The sequence below is a fragment of the Littorina saxatilis genome, linkage group LG8 (assembly GCF_037325665.1).
Source record: "Littorina saxatilis isolate snail1 linkage group LG8, US_GU_Lsax_2.0, whole genome shotgun sequence".
NCBI lineage: Eukaryota > Metazoa > Mollusca > Gastropoda > Littorinimorpha > Littorinidae > Littorina > Littorina saxatilis.
Window position 1 is genome coordinate 56,550,257 of NC_090252.1, and position 22,697 is coordinate 56,572,953.

General features: G+C 42.3%; 1 protein-coding gene across 2 annotated transcripts in view; it reads right to left on the minus strand.

Moving 5' to 3' along the window:
- The window catches only part of LOC138973903 (cilia- and flagella-associated protein 91-like), a 30,763-nt gene that overhangs the window by 7,203 nt on the left and 863 nt on the right, over positions 1-22,697 (minus strand). Inside the window, exons 2-13 of one of the 2 annotated variants that reach the window (XM_070346607.1) lie at positions 20,569-20,645; positions 19,363-19,520; positions 18,764-18,853; positions 17,246-17,302; positions 16,580-16,764; positions 12,219-12,396; positions 9,019-9,114; positions 8,227-8,288; positions 7,161-7,305; positions 6,376-6,553; positions 5,708-5,725; positions 2,210-2,326 (exon numbers count right to left, since the gene is read on the minus strand). In XM_070346607.1, the coding sequence (XP_070202708.1) occupies positions 2,210-2,326; positions 5,708-5,725; positions 6,376-6,553; positions 7,161-7,305; positions 8,227-8,288; positions 9,019-9,114; positions 12,219-12,396; positions 16,580-16,764; positions 17,246-17,302; positions 18,764-18,853; positions 19,363-19,520; positions 20,569-20,645 (1,361 nt within the window). The remainder of the gene's footprint in view (positions 1-2,209; positions 2,327-5,707; positions 5,726-6,375; positions 6,554-7,160; positions 7,306-8,226; positions 8,289-9,018; positions 9,115-12,218; positions 12,397-16,579; positions 16,765-17,245; positions 17,303-18,763; positions 18,854-19,362; positions 19,521-20,568; positions 20,646-22,697) is intronic. The other variant, XM_070346608.1, reaches the window with a different exon arrangement.

Consider the following 22,697-nt stretch of genomic DNA (forward strand, 5'->3'; position numbering starts at 1 on the left):
AAAACATCCATTTTTACTGATTGTACTGTAACTTGTGAGCCAGAACAAATAAACAACCCTGCAGGCCAGGCTTCTAAACTGAACTGAAAATGGTCAATTTAAGTACAAATCTCATGTCTATATACACACTTGCACACACAACCACACACATACATGAAACCCTCGAACATCTGCACGAAAGTGTCACCTACTTCTGCTGACAAAATGTAAATGTAAATTAAAACAAGAAGGGCAAAGCCCATACGACTCACATGCTTGGCCTTCTGCTTTACACATTTTTCCTACCAAAATACATGTGACCTTGACCCAAGGTCAAGGTCACCCAAGGTCATGCAACACAAAGCTGTTAATTCAAGACATAGGAAGTACAATGGTGCTTATTGGCTCTTTCTACCATGAGATATGGTCACTTTTAGTGGTTCACTACCTTATTTTGGTCACATTTCATAAGGGTCAAAGTGACCTTGACCTTGATCATATGTGACCAAATGTGTCTCATGATGAAAGCATAACATGTGCCCCACATAATTTTGTAAGTTTGAAACAGTTATCTTCCATAGTTCAGGGTCAAGGTCACTTCAAAATATGTATACAATCCAACTTTGAAGAGCTCCTGTGACCTTGACCTTGAAGCAAGGTAAACCAAACTGGTATCAAAAGATGGGGCTTACTTTGCCCTATATATCATATATAGGTGAGGTATTCAATCTCAAAAACTTCAGAGAAAATGGGAAAAATGTGAAAAATAGCTGTTTTTTAGACAACATTTATGGCCCCTGCGACCTTGACCTTGAAGCAAGGTGAAGATGCTATGTATGTTTTTTGGGGCCTTGTCATCATACACCATCTTGCCAAATTTGGTACTGATAGACTGAATAGTGTCCAAGAAATATTCAACGTTAAAGTTTTCCGGACGGCCGGACGGACGGACGGACGGACGACTCGGGTGAGTACATAGACTCACTTTTGCTTCGCATGTGAGTCAAAAATGCCCAAGTGATATCAGCCTAGTCTTTGGCGACTGTAACAAATCCAAAGAGATGCTGCAAGTGAGACACTAATGACATTGAAGAGACAAGTGCTAGCGATGGTGTGAAACGCTATAACAAGGTGCAGCCATGTACCAGACAATGCCACCAAACTGTCCACACCCCCTCCGCCGCACCACTTACCTCGGAGTCATAAGGTCCTGGCGTAGGTGTGGACTAAATCAGAATTGTTTTCATTGAAATATTTCTTCAGCGTACAGGATGTACATGTAGCTCTATAAACTTAGTGCAAAAAACATCCAGAAACACCTCCAAAACAACCATCTTATTCTTATTCTGCATTCATGGGCTAAAACTCCCACGGATACTCGATCGTGTTTTTTTACGAGTGGGTTTTTACATGTATGACTGTTCTTACCCTGCCATTTAGGCAGCCATACCATACGTCGCTTTGAGGAAAACCACCTTATGAAAAAGGAGTTCTTCTATAAAGAAAAAAGGGGAAACCAGAAGAACGGAAAAATCTAAAGGGATTATTTTAAACCTGGGTGAATGTGGAACATCAAAACTGTGCAAGGACAGTTTTTGTGGACCTCCAAAACAATGGGATCAACTTCACTCTTCCTCATATCAAGGATTTATATTTTGCTGAAACAGTGCCCGTCGGAACACCTGTTCTTTTCTGTTCTCTTTTATTTGTTTACCAGAACACTGATTAAATTCCTGAAATTCTGGCTTCTGGAAGTCGAGCCACATCCATCCATGTTTATACCCTCCGATGTGAAGCTGCTTCTTCTTCTTCTTCTTCTGCGTTCGTGGGCTGAAACTCCCACGTACACTCGTGGAATTTTACGTGTATGACGGTTTTTTACCCCGCCATTTAGGCAGCCATACGCCGTTTTCGGAGGAAGCATGCTGGGTATTTTCGTGTTTCTATAATCCACCGAACTCTGACATGGATTACAGGATCTTTTTTGTGCGCACTTGGTCTTGTGCTTGTGTCTACACACGGGGGTGTTCGGACACCGAGGAGAGTCTGCACACAAAGTTGACTCTGAGAAATAAATCTCTCGCCGAATGTGGGGACGAACTCACGCTGACAGCGGCCGACTGGATACAAATCCAGTGCGCTACCGACTGAGCTACATCCCCGCCCGAAGCTGCTTAATTCTGAGAATATCTTGAAACATGCAAACACACACACACACACACACACATACCTCATCAGGCACTTGAATGGCAGGGGTGGGAGGTCGCGGCACAGGTTTCGGGATCCTCTGCAGGAATCGCAGCGGTTTGGGGGGCTCTTGTCCACGCAGCTGTTCTGCCTTGATAGCCTGAATCATCACATTGTTATTATTATTATTATTATTATTATTATGGTGAGCTTATATAGCGTGAACCACAATTAACTGTGCTCTCCGCGCTTTATATACTAATTTCTGCCGTGTGAAATGGAATTTTTTTTACAGACAGACAGACAAACAAACATTTTTTACACACAATATATAACGCATTCACATCAACCAGCAAACCTCAAGCCTGTTAGGCGAAACTTTACCTTTCACGGCCTTTATTCCAAGTCACACGGGTATTTTGATGGACATTTTTATCTATGCCTATACAATTTTGCCAGGAAAGACCCTTTTGTCAATCGTGGGATCTTTAACGTGCACACCCAATATAGTGTACACGAAGGGACCTCGGTTTTTCGTCTCATCCGAAAGACTAGCACTTGAACCCACCACCTAGGTGACACAAATGAGTAAGATTTACTGTGGACAATTTGTTTGATGCCAATATTGCAAACTGTACAATAATTAAACTTGACTAAAATGTCAAATTTTCACCCCTTTTTTAACACAGGTAAATCAAAGTTAGTTTGGCATGCATCTATCTCATTAAAGCTACTTGTCTGTTGCTTAAAAGCAGTTTTCATTTTCTTTGGTTGCATATGTGTGTGTGTGCGTGTGTGTATGTGTGTGTGTGTGTGTGTGTGAGGTGTGTGTGTGTGTGCGTGTGTGTGTGCGTGTGTGTGTGTGTGTGTATGTGTGTCTGTGTGTGTGTGAGGTGTGTGTGTGTGTGTGCGTGCGTGCGTGCATGTGTGTATGAGGTGTGTGTGTGTGTGCATGCGTGCGTGCATGCGTGTGTACGTGCGTGCGTGCCTGCGTGTGTGTGTGCACATGTATGTGTGTGTGTGTGTGTGTGTGTGTGTGTGTGTGTGTGTGCATGCGTGCATGTGTGTGTGTGCGTGTGTGTGTGTGTGTGTGTGTGCGTGCATGCTTGTGAATGTCTACCTCTGCTTAAAAGGCGCACCACAATAATGAATTGCCCTCTGAAACATTTTCTTTATCACCAGCTTCAAAAGAATCGGGCAAATCCCCACCTAAGAACATTTGAGAAGCTGACCTATAACATGTATCTGTCACTTATAATCAACTTGACACAGACTTATCTATAGAATTTTAGGAGACATGTGCTGGAACAGTCATGTTTTTAAAAGTTTACATCACAAGAACTTTTATCAAAGCGCCGTTCGATCATTATTTACTCCTTCATCCTTACTGTACCTTACTACTACAGGCAAATCCAGCTAACTCACAAACGGTTAAGTCAAAAATTCGCTTAGCACACAAAGAAATTCTGGTCCGGAATTATCCCTCTTTATCTATGTGTACAAAGTACCCTGAGCTCGAAATGGGATTTCTCTTACGTAAGTCGAAAGACGGATAGCACACAACAGAAAGTCAGTCCCAAAGACAAAGTTTACTCTATATTTACTACAGCAACTCGAAACACGAAACTTGGCGTCTCACACTAGCGCATTGTGTAACCTTAATCCCTTCTTCTCTACACGGACGCCACACCGACTGGTCAGTCGGCACGCAATAAAGTATGAACTGAAGTTAGGAGGGGGCGAGGAGTAAGGAGGGGTGAGTGGTACTCACAGTGTGTGTTTGTGTGTGTTCACGGGTGAACCACGTGGTTACTATACGGAAGAAGAAGAATTCAAATTGTGGGTTGCCTCTCATTCAGTCTTTGTTCAGTCTTGCGTTCATCCACAATCATGGCAGAGTCACGGAAAAGAAAATTAACCAGTCATACGATTGATTTGAAACTGAAAGTGATCGCTGCAGTTGACAAGAAAGACCGTTCGAAATCGGAAATCTGCAAAGAATTTAACATTCCCAATTCAACTTTGTTTACGTTTCTGCGCGATCGGCAAAAAATTGAAGCAGCTTCTGCATCTTCCTCGTTTCAACTGCAGAGAAAACGAATGCGTGACGAGTGACGTTTCAGTCAGCTTGCTTCTTGTTCGTTTGTTCTTTTGTTTTGTTCTTTTTTGTTCATGTCGTCACCCATGCGTCAGTAATGTGACGTAAGTTTAGTACTATGACCAAGTCGAAATTTCGGATAGGACACAATAACAATTCGGTCCCTTCAATTTCGTCTTATCCGGATTTGCCTGTACTACTATTCACTACAAGGAATATAACGCTGGAAGCTCAGCAGTGTCGACTCGCTCTGTTTCAAGCTTCCTACATCACTTTCTGCACCCCCTTCCCGAACGCACGAGGCTCACACACACACAACAATGATTAAGCTTTCACTTTAAGCAACAAACTCGAAATAACCGCTCACCATCTTCGAGAAGTTTGTCAAGAACCGGTGCGGTGTCCACACCACTCCAAGCGAGGAACCCGCGTAGTCGAAGAAGCGAAAGTGCAACTCGCGTCGATGTTTTCAGCTATACGTCAACTTTCAAGCGTGTAACACATTCTTGCGGCAAGCAATGTGTTCACAACAACTGACGAGGGACACAAGGGCCTCAGAACACGTTAAATAGTGACACAAAACAACACGTTGGGCTCAAAATTTGACTCGGCCGTTTCCTTCCAAAACGCCATTTCCGCCCGCGGCATCTGCAGTCAAAAAGCAAGTGACGTTACGATTGGTTAAAATGAATAAAAGTAAGCTTTTTGTCTGATTGGTGTGAGTTGCACTTTCGCTTCTTCGACTACGCGGGTTCCTCGCTTGGAGTGGTGTGGACACCGCGCCGGTTCTTGACAAACTTCTCCAAGATGGTGAGCGGTTATTTCGAGTTTGCTGCTTAAAGTGAAAGCTTAATCATTGTTGTGTGTGTGTGAGCCTCGTGCGTTCGGGAAGGGGGTGCAGAGAGTGATGTAGGAAGCTTGAAACGAAGCGAGTCGACACTGCTGAGCTTCCGGCGTTATAATCCTTGTAGTGAATAGTAGTAGTAAGGTACAGTAAGGATGAAGGAGTAAATAATGATCGAACGGCGCTTTGATAAAAGTTCCTGTGGTTTACATAATACAATTTGGAATATAAACAAACAAATAAACCAAGAAAAACATACACAAATCAATAGCAACAGAAGAGTAAACAAAAAAATTAAAATGTAAGAAGAATAAGAAAAGAAGGTTCTGTTTGAAGTGTTGTTCATCTATCAAAAGAAACAGAACACTTGTTATCTGAACAATATCTAAGTTTTCAAGACAACACCTTTAAAACATTACCTCCCCATTAACATAACAAACCCACACACAAAAGTTTCGATACAAAACTAACAAAACCTGAAAACAAATCATCAACATAAACAACACAACAGAACCTTTCAATTAACCAACAAAACAAAAACATTTGAGAAGAATTATTCTCTGTTAGTCCTGGGGCTGTAACTCTTGCGTGCAACTTACCCGCTCTCTCAAAATATGCTGGAAACACGCATTCCTCAAAAATTAACACAAAGAGAGGGGGAAAAATAAAATAAATTTAAATTGAAAGTCTGGCTTGACTCAACCCAAGCCCATTTGTATGTCTGTCCTCAAATGCATGCAGTATGTCAAATCGTTGAAAATGTTTAGAGGCAACACGTACTCTCTCAGTCTCTGACTGTAAAAGACATATTATTATCAGATTCATAAAGTATCTACTCGCTCGCACAACTTGACTGAGCCTCCCACTTACAAGAACAAAACAAGTGAGCTCTCATTGGGTTATTTGTGGGCACTTGCATAGACATGGAGCCAGAGACACGTACGCACACACACAAACGCAGGCACGCACACACACACACACACACATAACACACACACACACACATCACACACACACACACAACACACAAACAACACAGACACAAACACACACACACACACACAAACAACACACACACACACACACACACACACACACACACAACACACAAACAACACAGACACAAACACACACACACACACACACACACACACACACACACACAGAAACACACACAGACACACGCACAACACAAAAATACTGAGAAGCTGATAACGTCTCATCAACCAAAAGAAAAACTTAAACATTTTTTTTAACATCAATTCACCTCATGCATCTCGGTGAGCTCTCTCTCCTGGCGGTAGCGTCGCTTGGTGAAGCCGGCCCTGGTGAGGTTGGCGGGCTTGGGAGCCTTGATGCGAGGCTGAGTGACGAAGTCTGGCAGCGACGCCTCCAGTTCCAGGAGCCCCTGGTAGGTGGACAGGTGGCGACTCTTGACCACATACCTGTCACGCAACACACATCATCAGTCATCCCCGATCAACGCACAACACTTTGTGTACGGATCCTCATCGCCAGATATCGTACATGTAACTGAGTGCCAAAAGCACAAGAATCACATTTGGAGTCAAAGACCAGTCAAACAGGATTGAGAATTTTTAGAGCTATTAGCCCAATAAAAAGTGCCATGGGAACGCTGAGGTTCCCAAGAGCATTAAAAGAGGCAGTGCAGCAAGCAGACCCCATCACAAACAGAAATCTACAATGGACAGGTACATGTCTAACGGGCAACTGACATACAAAAAACTTCTGTTCATAACGTCTGTACATTTACCCCTATTCTAAGACTCCCTCCTTTTAAAAACCCGATTTTCTGTGATTTTTTTTTTAGGTCATAAGCCTCAAATTAACTGGGCGAAGTGGACTACGTGAAGTTATACTTTGCGAAGCTGGCCGCACCGAGTTTTAGCACTGAGTTTTGGGTAAAAAGACTTCATATAGTCTTCGCGAAGTCAACTTAGGGCTCAAGTTAAGGATCGCCTTTAAAGAGTGGTTCCACTGTATCACACCCCGAAGTGAGAGAAAATGACGATGACCACCACACACACTCACTGCTCAGAGCCCCTGTCGAGGAAGATGCCGAGTCTAGTGAGAGGAGCGTAGGTCTGACTGCTGGGGTCGTGGTAATCATGGATGATCTGCCGTCTCTCCAGCGTGTTCTCCACTTTACGCCTTGAAGCCGTCAGCTTGCGAATCGCTGAAATGACAACCAAGGTCAAGACGTGCCACCAAGGTCAAGACGTGCCATCATTCCTAACTCATCCTTACAACCTCCATCTCCCGAGCCGGACTGAATGTGTAGCGCCAGCGAACGCCAAGAAGAAAGAAGAACTTATCCTTACCATCCTGATAAAGTCAGCGACTGTCTGATGAAAATGTTATGAAGAATTTACCATCCTGATAAAGTCAGCGACTGTCTGATGAAAATGTTATGAAGAATTTACCATCCTGATAAAGTCAGCGACTGTCTGATGAAAATGTTATGAAGAATTTACCATCCTGATAAAGTCAGCGACTGTCTGATGAAGAATTTACCATCCTGATAAAGTCAGCGACTGTCTGATGAAGAATTTACCATCCTGATAAAGTCAGCGACTGTCTGATGAAGAATTTACCATCCTGATAAAGTCAGCGACTGTCTGATGAAGAATTTACCATCCTGATAAAGTCAGCGACTGTCTGATGAAGAATTTACCATCCTGATAAAGTCAGCGACTGTCTGATGAAGAATTTACCATCCTGATAAAGTCAGCGACTGTCTGATGAAGAATTTACCATCCTTGCTGTTGTGTTTTCTTGTTGTTTTGATCACAAGGTCAACTCCAAAAATAAATTCACACATCATAGTCTGATCATTCAAGAATGTAGCGAGGAGACTGGAACTTGCGGAGATTTAATAATATGAAACTGTTTTGGGAATGAAGAAATAGATGTTTTCTTCATCAATAAAAATGTTAGCCAACAGTTCGGGCTATCTTAATGACATTTATGCACATCATCTAATATGAAACGTACCCCCCCCCCCCCCCCAAAAAAAAAAAAAAAAAAAAAAAAAAAAAAACACACAAAAATGAACAAACTAACAAACCAACAAACATCAACTAAAACAATGACTCACATTTGATGTGCTCATTCCTGATTTTCTTGATGCGAGATTCCTTGTCCTGCTGCTTTTTGGACCTGAACAGATGATATTGATGGTCCGTCACTTGATGAGTACAAGCTTAGCACAACAAACACAATGTTTTGATGTTTATGATAATGAAAAAAACGATGACAATGATGCTGAAGGAAAACTACATTATGCCACAGTTATTTCTTTAACAATAAAATCTGTTGCTGATAATCTTAACATTAATTATTATGAACTATCCCCGAACACCTTTTTTTTGTTAAGAACACGTACCCGCTCTCTCTTCCTCCTCCCCCCCCCCCCCTCTCCAAGTTAAGACCTTGCTTTTTTGCTTTTTCCAATGTTCTGCTCATAATATCTGAAGGGGGCGACACAGTACACTATGTGTGTGTGTGCATACGTGCATGTGTGAGTCTAAATTGAGATTAAACAATGTTGATTGTACATGACTTATTGTGCATACATCTACCTGCATGGTATTGCCCTTCTGGATCGTCTTCAGCGTTCGACGGTTGTGTGACGGTATTGTCCATAAGTGGCTAATGTGTTGTTGTAAGTTTATTGCTATGTTTGTTTGCTAGAATGTAAATGTATTTGATGTGTAAATAGTAATTGTTTTTATTCATATATAGTATGTAAAGTGCGGAGAGCATAGATTAATGTGGTTTGCGCTATATAAGCTGTCATTATTATTATGATGAATATCATTATTATTATGATGAATATCATTATTATTATGATGAATATCATTATTATTATGATGAATATCATTATTACCATAGTTTGTCGAGTCGCTTGACGTTGAGCTCCTGATGGTTCTCCTCTCGCTTGATCAGCAGTTTCTTCAGCACCTCCAACCGTGCCTCCTGCAGTCTGCAATCAGTCCCTGATGGCTTTAGTACAGGGGAATCCCCCTTTTACAACCTTCAAAAATCTAAGAAAATGATCAGGTCTATAAAAGAAAGGAGTCAATCAATCAATCAATCAATCAATCAATATGAGGCTTATATCGCGCGTAATCCGTGGGTACAGTTCTAAGCGCAGGGATTTATTTATTTATTTAATTTTTTTTTCTTTCAATATTACGCCAGACCTGCCTACCCCTGAAATGTACCATGTGTAGTTTTGGGTGTGAAAATAAGGCAAATGTGTAGTTTGGCAGGTGAATGTGTAGTATTTCAATTTGATCAACCCAAACCGCAAAACAGAACAGTTATTTATACCGTACTAAAACAAACACTCAACACTCCAAACAAAACTATTACAATGTGAACAATACTCCTCATACAAATACAAACAAAGCCCCCACAAAAATACAAGCCAAGCATTAAGTTTATTTGTTAAGAAAAAAATTATTAACTAGTTTGGAACATTTGCATCCATGGGTGAAACTGATCAGAATTAAAAATAAGGAAAATGAGGCCGGGGTCCAGGGGCCGCCCACGCCCTGGTGGGGTGCAGGGGCAACGCCCTCTTAGGGGGCCCGGAAGAAAACGAAAAATCAGGCTTTTTAAGGGTAAAAGTAGGCCTTTCCTGGTATCTCAAACACACAAATTTGCACAGTAAACAATGATAACAAATGCCAAGCTGTAGTCCGATAATTCGCGCGCTCAGGGAAACAAAGATTCAGCGATGTCCGGTCACTGTGTTAGAGAAAATACAGATCGGATCGCCGGCGAAAAAAAAAAAAAATATTTTTTTTATTTTTTTTTTACAGATTTTCAAAATAAGGAATTCTTTATTTGACCAATTTCATTTGGCGGATTTCCGCCCTAAGGCGGAAAAGTTTCACCCATGCATTTGTTAAAAAAATTGTAGTTTCTTTGGGGGTATGCAGTTCATATACAGTGGGACCCCCTATTCAAGACCTGTGACAATCTGAGAACATCAAGTCACAAAAAGTAGGGACTGGGAGTATGTGTATCAACATGAAGGCAAATTTGCATATAAACAGAACAGGTTTGCGTCGGCAATAATAATAATATGGCAGGTCATTGCCTCTGCTCTGGTTACCGATCTCTCAAAAGTGAGCTTGTCTTGGTCTTCTTTCCCTGGCACGGGTTTCTTCACAAAACAGTCCAATTTTTCCTCTGCTTTGGTCGGGATTTCTCGAATTCCTCATGAGAAGTGCTTTTCTTGTGGCGGTTAGTCTACACGGTCGTAAAGACAACTGTGCTTCTCTGAAAAAGCCGTGTTGCACACAGTGCAGTGGGCAAAATCAGTGCTTCCCTTTTCTCCACGAAACTAGGCATGGATGCTCCTCATAGTACTTTGGCAGAAAAGCCTTGCTGGGAGTTTGACCAAGCTTCTTTTTTTTTGCTCCGTGGCGGTTGATCGCCAAAGTCTTCTGAATCCGTGTTCGTCGCTGTAGCCATTTTTTTCCCTCCAGAAAGAATGAGCTACGAAGTGACCGCGTTCAGAAAAGTATGTGCTGAAACGCCCGCGATAGTTGTAATAACAGCAGCAAGACCAACTGACTACGCTACTCTCGCGGGCGCCGGGCATGTTTTGCACGCAGTACACAACCGGTTAGTACAAATTATGGATCGGAACTCGCTCGCGTTTTTGCGTATTCAAAATGTCAAAATGTGTAGTCGAAACGAAACGTTTGCGTAGTATAAGACAAGCATGCGTAGTTGCGTAGTTTGGGGACCAAAATCGTAGTTTACTACGCTCAATGTGTAGTGTAAACAGGTCTGTTACGCTCATATACAGTCTGTTCAGGCAAACGCTCGAGATAACGTCAATGTTAAGTTATTATGCACATCATCTAATATGAAACGTACCCCCCCCCAAAAAAAAACCACACAAAAAACAACAACAACAACCACACACACGAAAATGAACAAACTAACAAACTAACAAACCAACAAACATCAACTAAAACTATGAGTCTTAAAATGGGGGTAAATTTACAGAGGTTATGAACAGAAAATGTGAAAAAAACAGGTCTTAAAAGGGAGGAAGGAAGTCTTAAATACCGGGGTCTTAAGAGGGGAGTTGTACTGTACAACCAACTTTACTATCTTTCTGTCGACACATTTCACAATTGTCAGCAACTTGCAGAAAGCTAGCAACTTCAATCAATCAATAAATATGAAGCTTATATAGCACGTATTCCGTGGGTACAGTTCTAAGCGCTTGTCGAAGAGTTGTCAACACAGGACTAACAAAGAAACTAACATCTACAGACGGACACGAACCCGATCACACACTAGCAAACCCTGATAAACATACAACAAACAACTGTTTAACAACAATGTACACATCAATAGCTAGGTCCAAACAAAATAATATTAAACACAAAGAAAACACCTCTCACAGAGCACAGCACAAGAATGTCTTTTGGGGCACAACACATCACGTCGAACATGAAAGTCGCAGCCAGCTACGGGAAGAACTGAGTCTTCAACCTACTCTTGAACGCGTCAAGAGAGGGGCTCTGGCAAAGCTCAAGCGGCAGGGAGTTCCAGACGGAGGGGCCCGCGGAGGGGAATGCACGCTGACCAGCAGATGCGAGTTTCGAGCAAGGGATGTGAAGGCGGAGTGGGTCAGCAGCAGAACGAAGGGGACGGTCGGAGGGCTGGGTGTACAGGTCCAGGGAGGATTGAAGGTACTCGGGAAACATTTCCCATTACAGTAGAACCCCCCCTTTAAGATCCCCCAATTTAAGACTGCCTCCCTTTTGGGACCCTAATATGTTCTAGGACTTTCTGTTCATGACCTCTGTAAATGTACCCCCATTTTGACCCCGCTGTGACCCCAAAATGAGACGGGGGTCAACCAATCTGGGACCACATCGGTAGATTATCAAACCCTTGAAGTGTTCACAGTTTCAAACCTCTAGCTTCAAAAACGCTCGAGATAACGTCAATGTTAAGTTATTATGAATCGCACATGACCCCCTTAATGACCCCAAAACTTGATGAGGGTCAATCAAACTTACATCAAGGGAAAGTGATACAAAAGAAGCTTACTTTTCAATCTCGGATTCTCTGAGGGACCACTCTTTACGCTCCATCTCGTCCATCATACGTTTGCGTTTCTCCAGCTGGGACGTGTCGCTGAGAGGCGGCAGAGTGGCCTCCCATGCTCGCTTGGCACGGGCGCGTTCGATCATCTCCACTTCTGCCAGACCAGCCGGCAAGCCTCGTCCTGCATACACAAAATGCAATGTTACTCATAAAGTAGTACAGTGGAACCCCCCTTTTAAGACCTCCACACATCTGAGAAAATCAGGTCTTAACAAGGAGGGGGTCTTAAATTGGGGGTAAATTTACAGTGGTTATAAACCGAAAATCTGAAAAAGCAAAGTCTTAAAAGAGAGGAGGTTTTAAATTAGGGGGGGGGGGGGGGATTCCAGTGTATTGTTATGTTATCTTATGTGTGTTAACCCTTACGCTGGTTGTCGCGACATATGTCGCGCTACTTTACGTATACCGTCACCTGGTTGTCGCGACATATGTCGTGGGGCTGTGTCAGTCTGTTTGGTCGGTTCCGATTACCTCCCATGGATGCGAAAACCTATCCTTAGATCTGTATTCACTAGAAATAAGTTCAGTTGGGCCCTGAACCTGTAGATCCAAGTTCTGAAGCACATTTGAGTAGGCGAGTGTCAAAAATACAGGGCACCCAGCTGAGCTGTAGCACATGCTCCAAAATGGCTGCTCCCATAGATCCACGGCGTGATCGCAATGTTTTTCAAGACTTTTTTGATGATTTCTTCGCCGATCCCGATCTTGACGAAGTAGGGGAAGAAGCCTTTTACATTGATTTACAAGATGTAATGCTCGTTGGGGACATTATGGACCTAGATCAGGCCCCAAACAACAGAGACTTCGAAGCAGACGTTCAAGAAGGTTGGAGTAGTGAGTGGGGGGAAGGGGCTACTGTCAACATGCCGTTTGATCGTGAAACTGTTTTGAATGTCGGCGAAGATTTTCCAGAAAACCCACAGCCCTTGGATTTTTTCCGACTGTTTGTTGGCGATGAAATGATCGATCTGTTAGTCGAACAAACGAATGACTACGCTCAACGAAAAATTGACGCTGGAAATCTAAAGCCACACTCACGGTAAGCCTTTCGTCATCGATTTTTGCTCTCTCTCTGTGTCTCTTGCAAACATGTTTTCTTCCGTTTCTTTCTTCTTCCTTTTTGTCCAGGTGAAAAGTTTGTTTTTACTGAAAAACGATATTAGACTATTGATATGAAAGTAGTTTCTGTTCATGTGTGAGTGCTCAAGCAGAAGTGTGTGTCTGGGTTGGCGTGTCAGTGTGTGTGTGTCTGGGTTGGCGTGTCAGTGTGTGTGTAGATCTGTGTTCGGGTCGGGCCCGGCCACGAGTTGTTTGTGTGGGGCAACAGAATAATAGACTGTGACTGTGGTTATTATTGGAAGAAGAAGAAGAATGAACTATGACTGGTTACTATTAGAAGAAGAAGATTGACAAGCAGAATGCAGTCGTCAACTGGGTCAGGGATCTATAGTTAGATCTATGACTGGATGAAGTGTTTATAAGTGTGTTATGTTTGTTTGTTGGTATGTGTGTGTGTGTGTGTATATGTGTGTGTATGTGTGTGTGTTTGTGAGGGGTAAGGGGGTTGTATGTGTCTTTGCACATGCATGTGGATGCCTGTGTGCACTGTATGTGGGATAGTTGTGTACGAGTGTGTATGGGGGGGGGGGGGGGGGTTGGGGGGTTGTTGGTGTTTATATGTATGTGGGTGAATGTGTGCACTGTATGTATGATGCCCATGTATGAGAGAGAGAGAGAGTGAGTGTGTTTGTGTGTGTTTTTAAAAAACAATATGAAATAGAACATTTATTTTTTCATCTCCATTTTTCAGGCTGCACCGCTGGTTACCTGTCACTCTCGACGAGATGAAGGTTTTCCTGTCGCTGGTTATTGCAACAGGCCTTGTCATCAAGCCTACTATTGAAGAGTACTGGAGCCAGGATGAGATCACCTCCACTCCCTTTTTCACAAAGAACATGTCCCTTGTGAGGTTCCAGGCTATTCTCAGCCACTTCCACCTTGTGGACAACACACGGGCCAACCGCGCAGACCCCCTGTACAAGCTACGGCCATTCTTCACACATCTTCGCACGCAATTCGTCGAGGTGTACACCCCAGAGCAAGACATCAGCTTTGACGAGGCGACATGTCCATGGAAGGGTAGACTGCGATTCCGTGTCTACAACCCAGCAAAGCCAGATAAATTTGGCATCAAGCTTTTGAAGCCTGTGAGGCGAAGTCGGGTTATGTCATTTCCATGGACGTCTATCAGGGTTCCACGCCTCGCACAAACTTGTGTGAGGCTCTTCAACTTGATGAAGACTTGGGCACTACCACTCAAGTCGTGCTGGGTCTTCTTGCCTTTGGCGGTCTTTTGGACAAAGGTCACAGAATTTTCATGGACAACTACTACATCAGTCCTGAATTATTCAACGAACTGTACCTGCTCAACACTTACGCCTGTGGTACAGTTCGAACATCCAGACGCGGCATGCCTGAGGCTTTCAAGAAGCAGAAACGAGGAGCTGACACCATCAAGCTGACGCAAGGACAGACCATCTTCCGGCAAGCTGAGCACCTTCTTGCTGTGAAACACCACGACAAGCGTGATGTGCACATGCTGTCTACAGTGCACCTGCCTCAACATTCCAAGCTCGACAAAGTAAATGACAATGGTGACCCCATCTGGAAACCACTCTGCATTGTTGACTACATCAAGAACATGGGCGGGGTGGACACATCTGATCAGGTCATCAAGAACTATTCTGTGTTAAGGAAGACCGTCAAGTGGTGGAGAAAGCTCTTCTTCTATTTATTCACAGTTGCCATGTGCAATGCCTACTTTCTCCACCGCAAGTTTGCTGGTGTGTCCCTGTCGCATCATGAGTTCCGGAAGCTGCTAGTCCAACAGCTGATCTCATCTTCTCCAGAAGCTCCGAAGCCAGTACCAAGAGGAAGGAAAGCAGTCAACCCCCCCAGACGCATGATTGGTACGCACCGGCCAACCTACAACACCGCCACAGTCGGTGCCAAGAGACAGCGTCCACAACGTGACTGTGTGGCTTGCAACCCAGTAAGGCAGAACAGAGCTGGCTTCAAGAGAAAGCAGTCTGCCTATCAGTGTGAACAATGCCAAGTCACTCTGTGTATTCCCCACTGTTTTGAGGTGTATCACACCAGAAGTGACTACCAAAGAGTCCTCGGGCAGCAGATGGGAGCAGCAGAAGGTGGTCCGCGTGATGGTGCTGGTGACAACTGAACTGCTATAATGACATCACCTGTACTCTGCCATTCTGTCGTGCTATGCAGTCTTTCTTGGGACATTGCAAAGATTTAGTTGTTTCTATTTGTTTTTTTGTTGTACGTGTACCTGCAGTTACATGGACAACCAATTGAAACGTTTCTGATGTGAAGGCGATTTTCACCTGGATTCTTACCTGGATAACTCATACCTACAGTTACCAATGAAGATACTGATACTTGTGACTCCTAGTCTGAGATACTGTACTAGTGTGTGATGACTGAATATCCTTTTGTTGGTGACTGTGGAGTAATTTATGATCAACTGCAGCTTCATTCTGAAAAAAATACCTGTCATCCTTCATTTTCTCCAGGTGCGTCAATTACAGTTTGCTACTGACCCTCCAAAATTGTGTTTGTGTTGTTGCTTGTTCATTTCTGTACAATTTTTATTCAACATGTATTTTTCAAATATGCACACACAAAAAGATAACACATTCTTTAAAATATGACCGATTTTCTTTATTTTTCTCTCTGTTAATTCACCAGTGGCTATGTAACATGTGTTCCGGAATTGCACCAGTGTAAGGGTTAATTGTATTTAGCTTGTTGTCTGTGACTCAGTGTTATATTTCTGCCTGAACAAACTGTATGAGCGTAATATTGAATTTTAATGTCAAATGAAGTTGATTTGTAATGTCAAATGTTTTGTGGTACAGTATTTGTAAAGCTGCCATGATGACTGTGTTGAAGAGCGTTATATAAAAAGAGTTATTATTATTATCATCATACTGTTGGGGTCTTACTCAACTGGACTTCCACCCGAAACGGACATACCCATGAAGGACGTTCCAGCAATGAACGCACGCAGCTGGCACTAACTTAGAAAACGAAAATTCACCAAAGTGCACTAAGAAGAATTCATGTTCAGAACGTGCCCTGATGAGATTGTAAGGGTGAGGAGCTGACGCAATCAGAGGGTGATGTTTCTCTTTTACTCCTTATAGGAATTAATATTCATTCATGAATCACTCAGCAATTTTTCACATACAAGTCACCCGCCAAAGACAAACTAGTCCACTGACCGTAAGACAGCGTAGCAAGGGTCAGCAACTCTGGGGCAGATCCAGGACGAATGACATATTCTGGCGTATAGGGGTCTGTTTGAGTCTCGGAGTCTCTGTAATCCGTCTGTGTCATGATGGTTTTGAAGGGCGGGATTGGAGGGCGCTCCACGGCCATATGCTCTGGACCAGCCATTGGGTCCTGTCTGTAACGTCAAAAGGCAAATGAATTAGGAAAATATGACTTTGGTGAAACAGCCTTGGTAAAAATTCTGTTTTTCATAGTGGAAAACATACTTGTGCATATCTGTGTGCTTGTGTGTATGCTTGTGAGTGAGATAGAGAAAGACGGAGAGTGTGTGTGTGTGTGTGTGCGTGTGTGTGTGTGTGTGTGAGTGAGTGTGTGAGTGAGTGAGTGCGTGCGTGCGTGCGTGCATGCGCGTGTGTGTGTGATTTGTGATTTGTGAAGTTGTTAATTTGTAAAATTGTTATTTTGTAAAGTTGTAATTTGTAAGATGATAGTCTACTATATTAAACTTAAATTGGCATTGTCTACAAAAAAAATTATTTCTGAATAAAATTTTGTCTTTCATAGTATTGTAATTGCTTGAAACTACTGTAGGATTTGCACCATAGAAATATCCTTATCATTATCACCATGAAGACTGCACCGTAACAAGCACTCACCTTGCTGTGGCCAGCAAGACTTCAGGAGGTACCTGCTGTAGGAATGGAATGATGGGTCTGAAACACAAGGTGACACCTTGTAAAAACACATGATGAGACTGAGAGACACCGACAACTCAAATCATTTCAATCTATGGTTGTCCAACCTGTGCGTCAATTCATATTTCCTATTTGTGAACATTCTCTCTTGCCCAGTCTTTTAGAAGAATTGCTATCACCACAATTACAAACAAGGCTAGCATCCACTCTTGTGAAATTTCAAAAGGAACTTGGACAGACAAAAAGAATTCTAGACTACAGATTGAACCATTATGCACTGAAGTGCACAGGCAGAGACAAAAACAAGTCGCGTAAGGCAAAATTAATACATTTAGTCAAGCTGTGGAACTCACAGAATGAAACTGAACGTAGTCCGCTGCTAGTGCAAAAGGCAGTGAAAGTGACGAGCCTGTTTGGCGCGGTAGCGGTTGCGCTGTGCTTCATAGCACGCTTTATTGTACCTCTCTTCGTTTTAACTTTCTGAGCGTGTTTTTAATCCAAACATATCATATCTATATGTTTTTGGAATCAGGAACCGACAAGGAATAAGATGAAAGTGTTTTTAAATTCATTTCAAAAATTTAATTTTGATCATAATTTTTATATTTTTAATTTTCAGAGCTTGTTTTTAATCCAAATATAACATATTTGTATGTTTTTGGAATCAGGAAATGATGAAGAATAAGATGAACGTAAATTTGGATCGTTTTATAATTTTTATATTTTTTTTACAATTTTCAGATTTTTAATGACCAAAGTCATTAATTAATTTTTAAGCCACCAAGCTGAAATGCAATACCGAAGTCCGGCCTGCGTCAAAGATTGCTTGGCCAAAATTTCAATCAATTTGATTGAAAAATGAGGGTGTGACAGTGCCGCCTCAACTTTTACAAAAAGCCGGATATGACGTCATCAAAGACATTTATCGAAAAAAAGAAAAAAACGTTCGGGGATATCATTCCCAGGAACTCTCATGTAAAATTTCATAAAGATCGGTCCAGTAGTTTAGTCTGAATCGCTCTACACACACACACGCAGACAGACAGACAGACAGACAGACACACACACACACACATACACCACGACCCTCGTCTCGATTCCCCCTCTACGTTAAAACATTTAGTCAAAACTTGACTAAATGTAAAGACAAACCCAATCACTGATGAACAAAGAATTGACTGGCTCTCAAGGCAACGATATATATATATGTACATGTATATAACACCCCCATTCCACACAACCGTTCTAGGTCCAGTTCCCGTACCGACCAAGGACGGCTGCCACAACAATGGAACGCTGCGCAAACTGACATTTTTGGCATCTTTGAGCAGCGTCTGACCATAGTGGCAGCCGTCCTTGGTCGATACGGGAACGGGACCTGGAACGGTTGTGTGGAACGGGGGTGTTAGTAACAGTATGAGGAAAGGGAAAAAGTGAATACCAGACAAGTATACGGCCAGAGTGAAGTGGGATTCTTACCGTCTGAAGAACCTGTAGCGATCACGGCCGGTGGCCTCCGTCTTCTCAAACTGGACGGGAGGAACGCTGACGCTGGGGTCATAGTTGAACCTGCAGCATAAAGCCGGTCATGTCCATTCACTGTAGATCTTTAGAAAACAAATAGACTGTTTTGAAATGTTTGCCATTGTAGCATGTAGTAGCATAACAGCCTGGGCCCACAAGTGTGCATACCAAAAATGCTGAAAGTGAAAGCCTCTGTGAGTATATATATGTACTTGAATCGCCACTATCCCCACGGCAATGTTCACACAATCTACAAAAAGAAGGAAAACCACTGAATGTGATTAAATTACCTGAACTCACCAGGAAACAAAGAAAATTTACAAACACGCATTCCTATTTTAAGTCAAAAGCTAGTCCATCTTATTGCACTTACATGTCTACCTTCTCTGATGACTAAATTTGTTTTTTTGTTTTTTGTTATTTAATTGAATACCTTCTCATCTGCAGTTTCTTGTTCCGTGTCCACTGAATCTGAGTTGCAAAAAAATAAAGATCCCCAACTAAGAAGCCATGACATTGACAGAGAGATAGAAAAAAAGAAAAGTGACACGTACGTAGTGTAGCGAACCACAGCCTCCCTCTGCTGGTCGGCGTAACCTCGCCACTGTCGGTTAATGAAGCGTGGAACTGGGTCAGTCTGGTCAAGACGGATTTGGAAGCGTGGATGGTGTCGCAGTTCACTGAACATGGTCGGGTAGATGGGTTCTTTTTTCTGCAACAGGCACACATCAGTAGAAGTACCACTAGTAGTAGTAGTAGTAGTAATAGTAGAATTAGTGGTAGAAGTAGTAATAATAACAGTAGTAGTCGGAAAGGGGTAATCTTGAACTTTAGCGTGTTAAATTCATAGCTCAGAATTCAGAGGCATTTAAGTCTCCAAATGTGTAGAACCTGCACTTGTAATCATAACAAGTCATTTTAGATCCCTTTGAAGTTACGGAATGAACTCCGATGAACTGTACGAATGCATTTCGTTTACATGGGTCAAAGAAGGAATTATCCGTATGAGCGGACAAGGGAGACAACTCTTTCATGTAAATGATGTCCCATGGTTGACAACGCATGCCATTTTCGGTGCATTTTTGTCGATTGAACAACCAAATTAATTAATTATGCTTAAATTTGGAGCTCAACCCGTCAATCAATTTCACGACAAATGTTCTTTGGCTTGCTTACATGGACTTGTATCAAAAATAAGTCAAGAATGTCACTGGATTCTGAGCTATGAATTTAACACGCTAAAGTTCAAGATAACCCGGAAAGGTACAATCCATGCACCTTTGTGTCAGGGCTCGTAAGATTGATTGCCTCCTTTGGCTTTGTTAGGGTTTTTTTTTATGAGAAGGGTCCAATATTCCTAATTATGCATTACATTTATAAAGAAAAGTTCTGTCAGCCTCATGTCATGACCACACACACAAACAAAACGAAACACACTGACACACAGACAGACACACACATTTATAGCAAGAGAGTATACTAAATCTAAACAACGAAGTGACTGTGGTAAGATGAACAAAGTTAAAAAACAAAGGATTACTGTACTCACCAATACAAAGACGACACAAGACGATTACGAATTTTCGCTTCTGGAAGCTTCATCAGGAAAAGAACACAAAAGACAACAAAAAGCAGACGCAACACGGAACGAACAGGGTTTGAAAGAAAATGGAGGGGAAACACGCAAAAAGGGGAAGGAACTCTAGGAACGGAAATGAATGAAAGATAAGATAAGAGATAAGATAAGAGAGTATACTTACAACCCGAACAGCAGTGGTGTTAGCCTGGAAGGTGGCCCTGGCATGGTCACGCTCAGAGGATACATTATACAGCTTGTCTGCAAACAACAGTGCAAACCATGAACATTTTGTTACACATATTAGAATAGCAATCAATAGCTAAGGCACAAAACAAAAGTATGTTTCTGGTCACCCGACCCTACCTAGTTTTTTCCCGCCGACCCTAGACTTTTTTATTGCATTTTTTTAAAAAAAAGCGTCAAAACGAAAGTAACAGACGGCAGACTACACAAGGGGGATAACCCCGCATCCCTTTTGTCTCATTTGTTTTGTAATGTGTTGTCTTTCTCTTTGTATAATAAGTCCAGTCTCTTTGCGTCACTGTATAGCTATTTTCTACCCTGACCAAAAAAACCAAAAAAATCCCTACCTACCTACCATAGTTTTTGTAGCCATTTTACTAGAAACATACAACTTTTTTTTGGCCTAAAGCCTAACACATTAAACAGAAAACTGCTCTTTCCTCATTTTCTTTTTCTGTACTCTTTGGCTCTGCCTCAAATTTCTGGCAAATGCAGAACTTCTTTGGGACCAGTAAAGTTTTCTTGGTATTTGGTATAAATATATGACCCTACACCACGAAATGAGTTGCATGTCACCTCGCGGGTTCTGCGCTAGGCTTAATATAAGTCCGGGGAGTGTCTGGTAACAGTGTGAGGGTCACCTTAGTCACAGGCTTATAACTCAAACAGTTTTCGTTCTTTTCTAAAAACGGTTTTCACCACTGGATAGAGCAGAAAAAACTCTTTAGGAAAATGTAAAAATATGAAAATCATGCAAAGGTGACATGCGACTCATTACGTGGTGGAGGGTCACATATTTTATTGTCCTTGGGAAATGGCCTCAAGGAAGTCCAGGCTGCTATCCCCAGGGGCTCACATCCATGAGCGGTGGCATAGGACAAATGTCCTGGACAATGCGAAAGTGATAGGACATTTGTCCTGAACAAAAATAAATCAATAGAATTTTTTTTTTCTGGCACCAATTTTCGTTTTGGTGGCATGTTGCTTTTTGGGGGCAAAAACCCGCAAAGGGAGGCAACTGTCAACCGGCATGGAGCATTCAGAGTTGCAAACCTTGGAATGGAAGCTCTTTTCTATAAAAAGCACATAAAGTCTCCCCAAGTTTTGTCTGCTAGGAGACACACATCGCTTCGCAAAACATCGATAAAATAGCAAATCAAGCTACTGTAAATAGGAAAGAACTGACAATGTCCGGATCAAATGAAAGCATAATTGGACAATGAACACTTTGTGACAAAAACAATAGGACACATGTCCTCTTGCATGAAAAAATGTATAGGACATTTGGAAAAAATATCCGTGTATGTCCGATGTCCGGCGTGGATGTGAGCCCCTGTATCCCTGAGGATAGCATGCCGCTACAGATTCCTGCTAACTAACTTTTTTCCCTGCATGCAATACAGTGGAACCCCCCTTTTAAGACCTCCACAAATCTGAGAAAATCAGGTCTTAAAAAGGAGGGAGTCTTAAATGGGGGTAATTTTACAGAGGTTAAGAACAGAAAGTCTGAGAAAACAAGGTCTTAAAAAGGAGGGAGTCTTAAAATGGGGGTAATTTTACAGAGGTTAAGAACAGAAAGTCTGAGAAAACAAGGTCTTAAAAAGGAGGGTTCCACTGTATTCATGTTTTTCAAGCCCCAAGACTTTCGCTTTGACTGCATGTTTGAGCTTGTGATCTTTACCGTGCACATGCATGTAAACAGGGGTGTGATGACACCTAGGATTTAGGAGTCTGCACAAAGTTGACTCTTGAAGCCCCGAGACTTTCGCTTTGACTGCATGTTTGAGCTTGTGATCTTTACCGTGCACATGCGTGTATACAGGGGTGATCTGACACCTAGGATCTAGGAGTCCGCACAAAGTTCACTCTTGAAAATAAAAATTAAATCCCATGACGGAGTCGTGTCGGGTCGAACCCACGCATTCAGTGACAAACTGGTTTCATGCCAGCACCACTACCAACTGAGCTATATCTCCCTGCTTCCTGGTATTCATGATATGAATGCAAGATATAGTATTACTATTAGATTAATGAGCCTACTCAATAAGACAGCCAGGATTGTTTGAA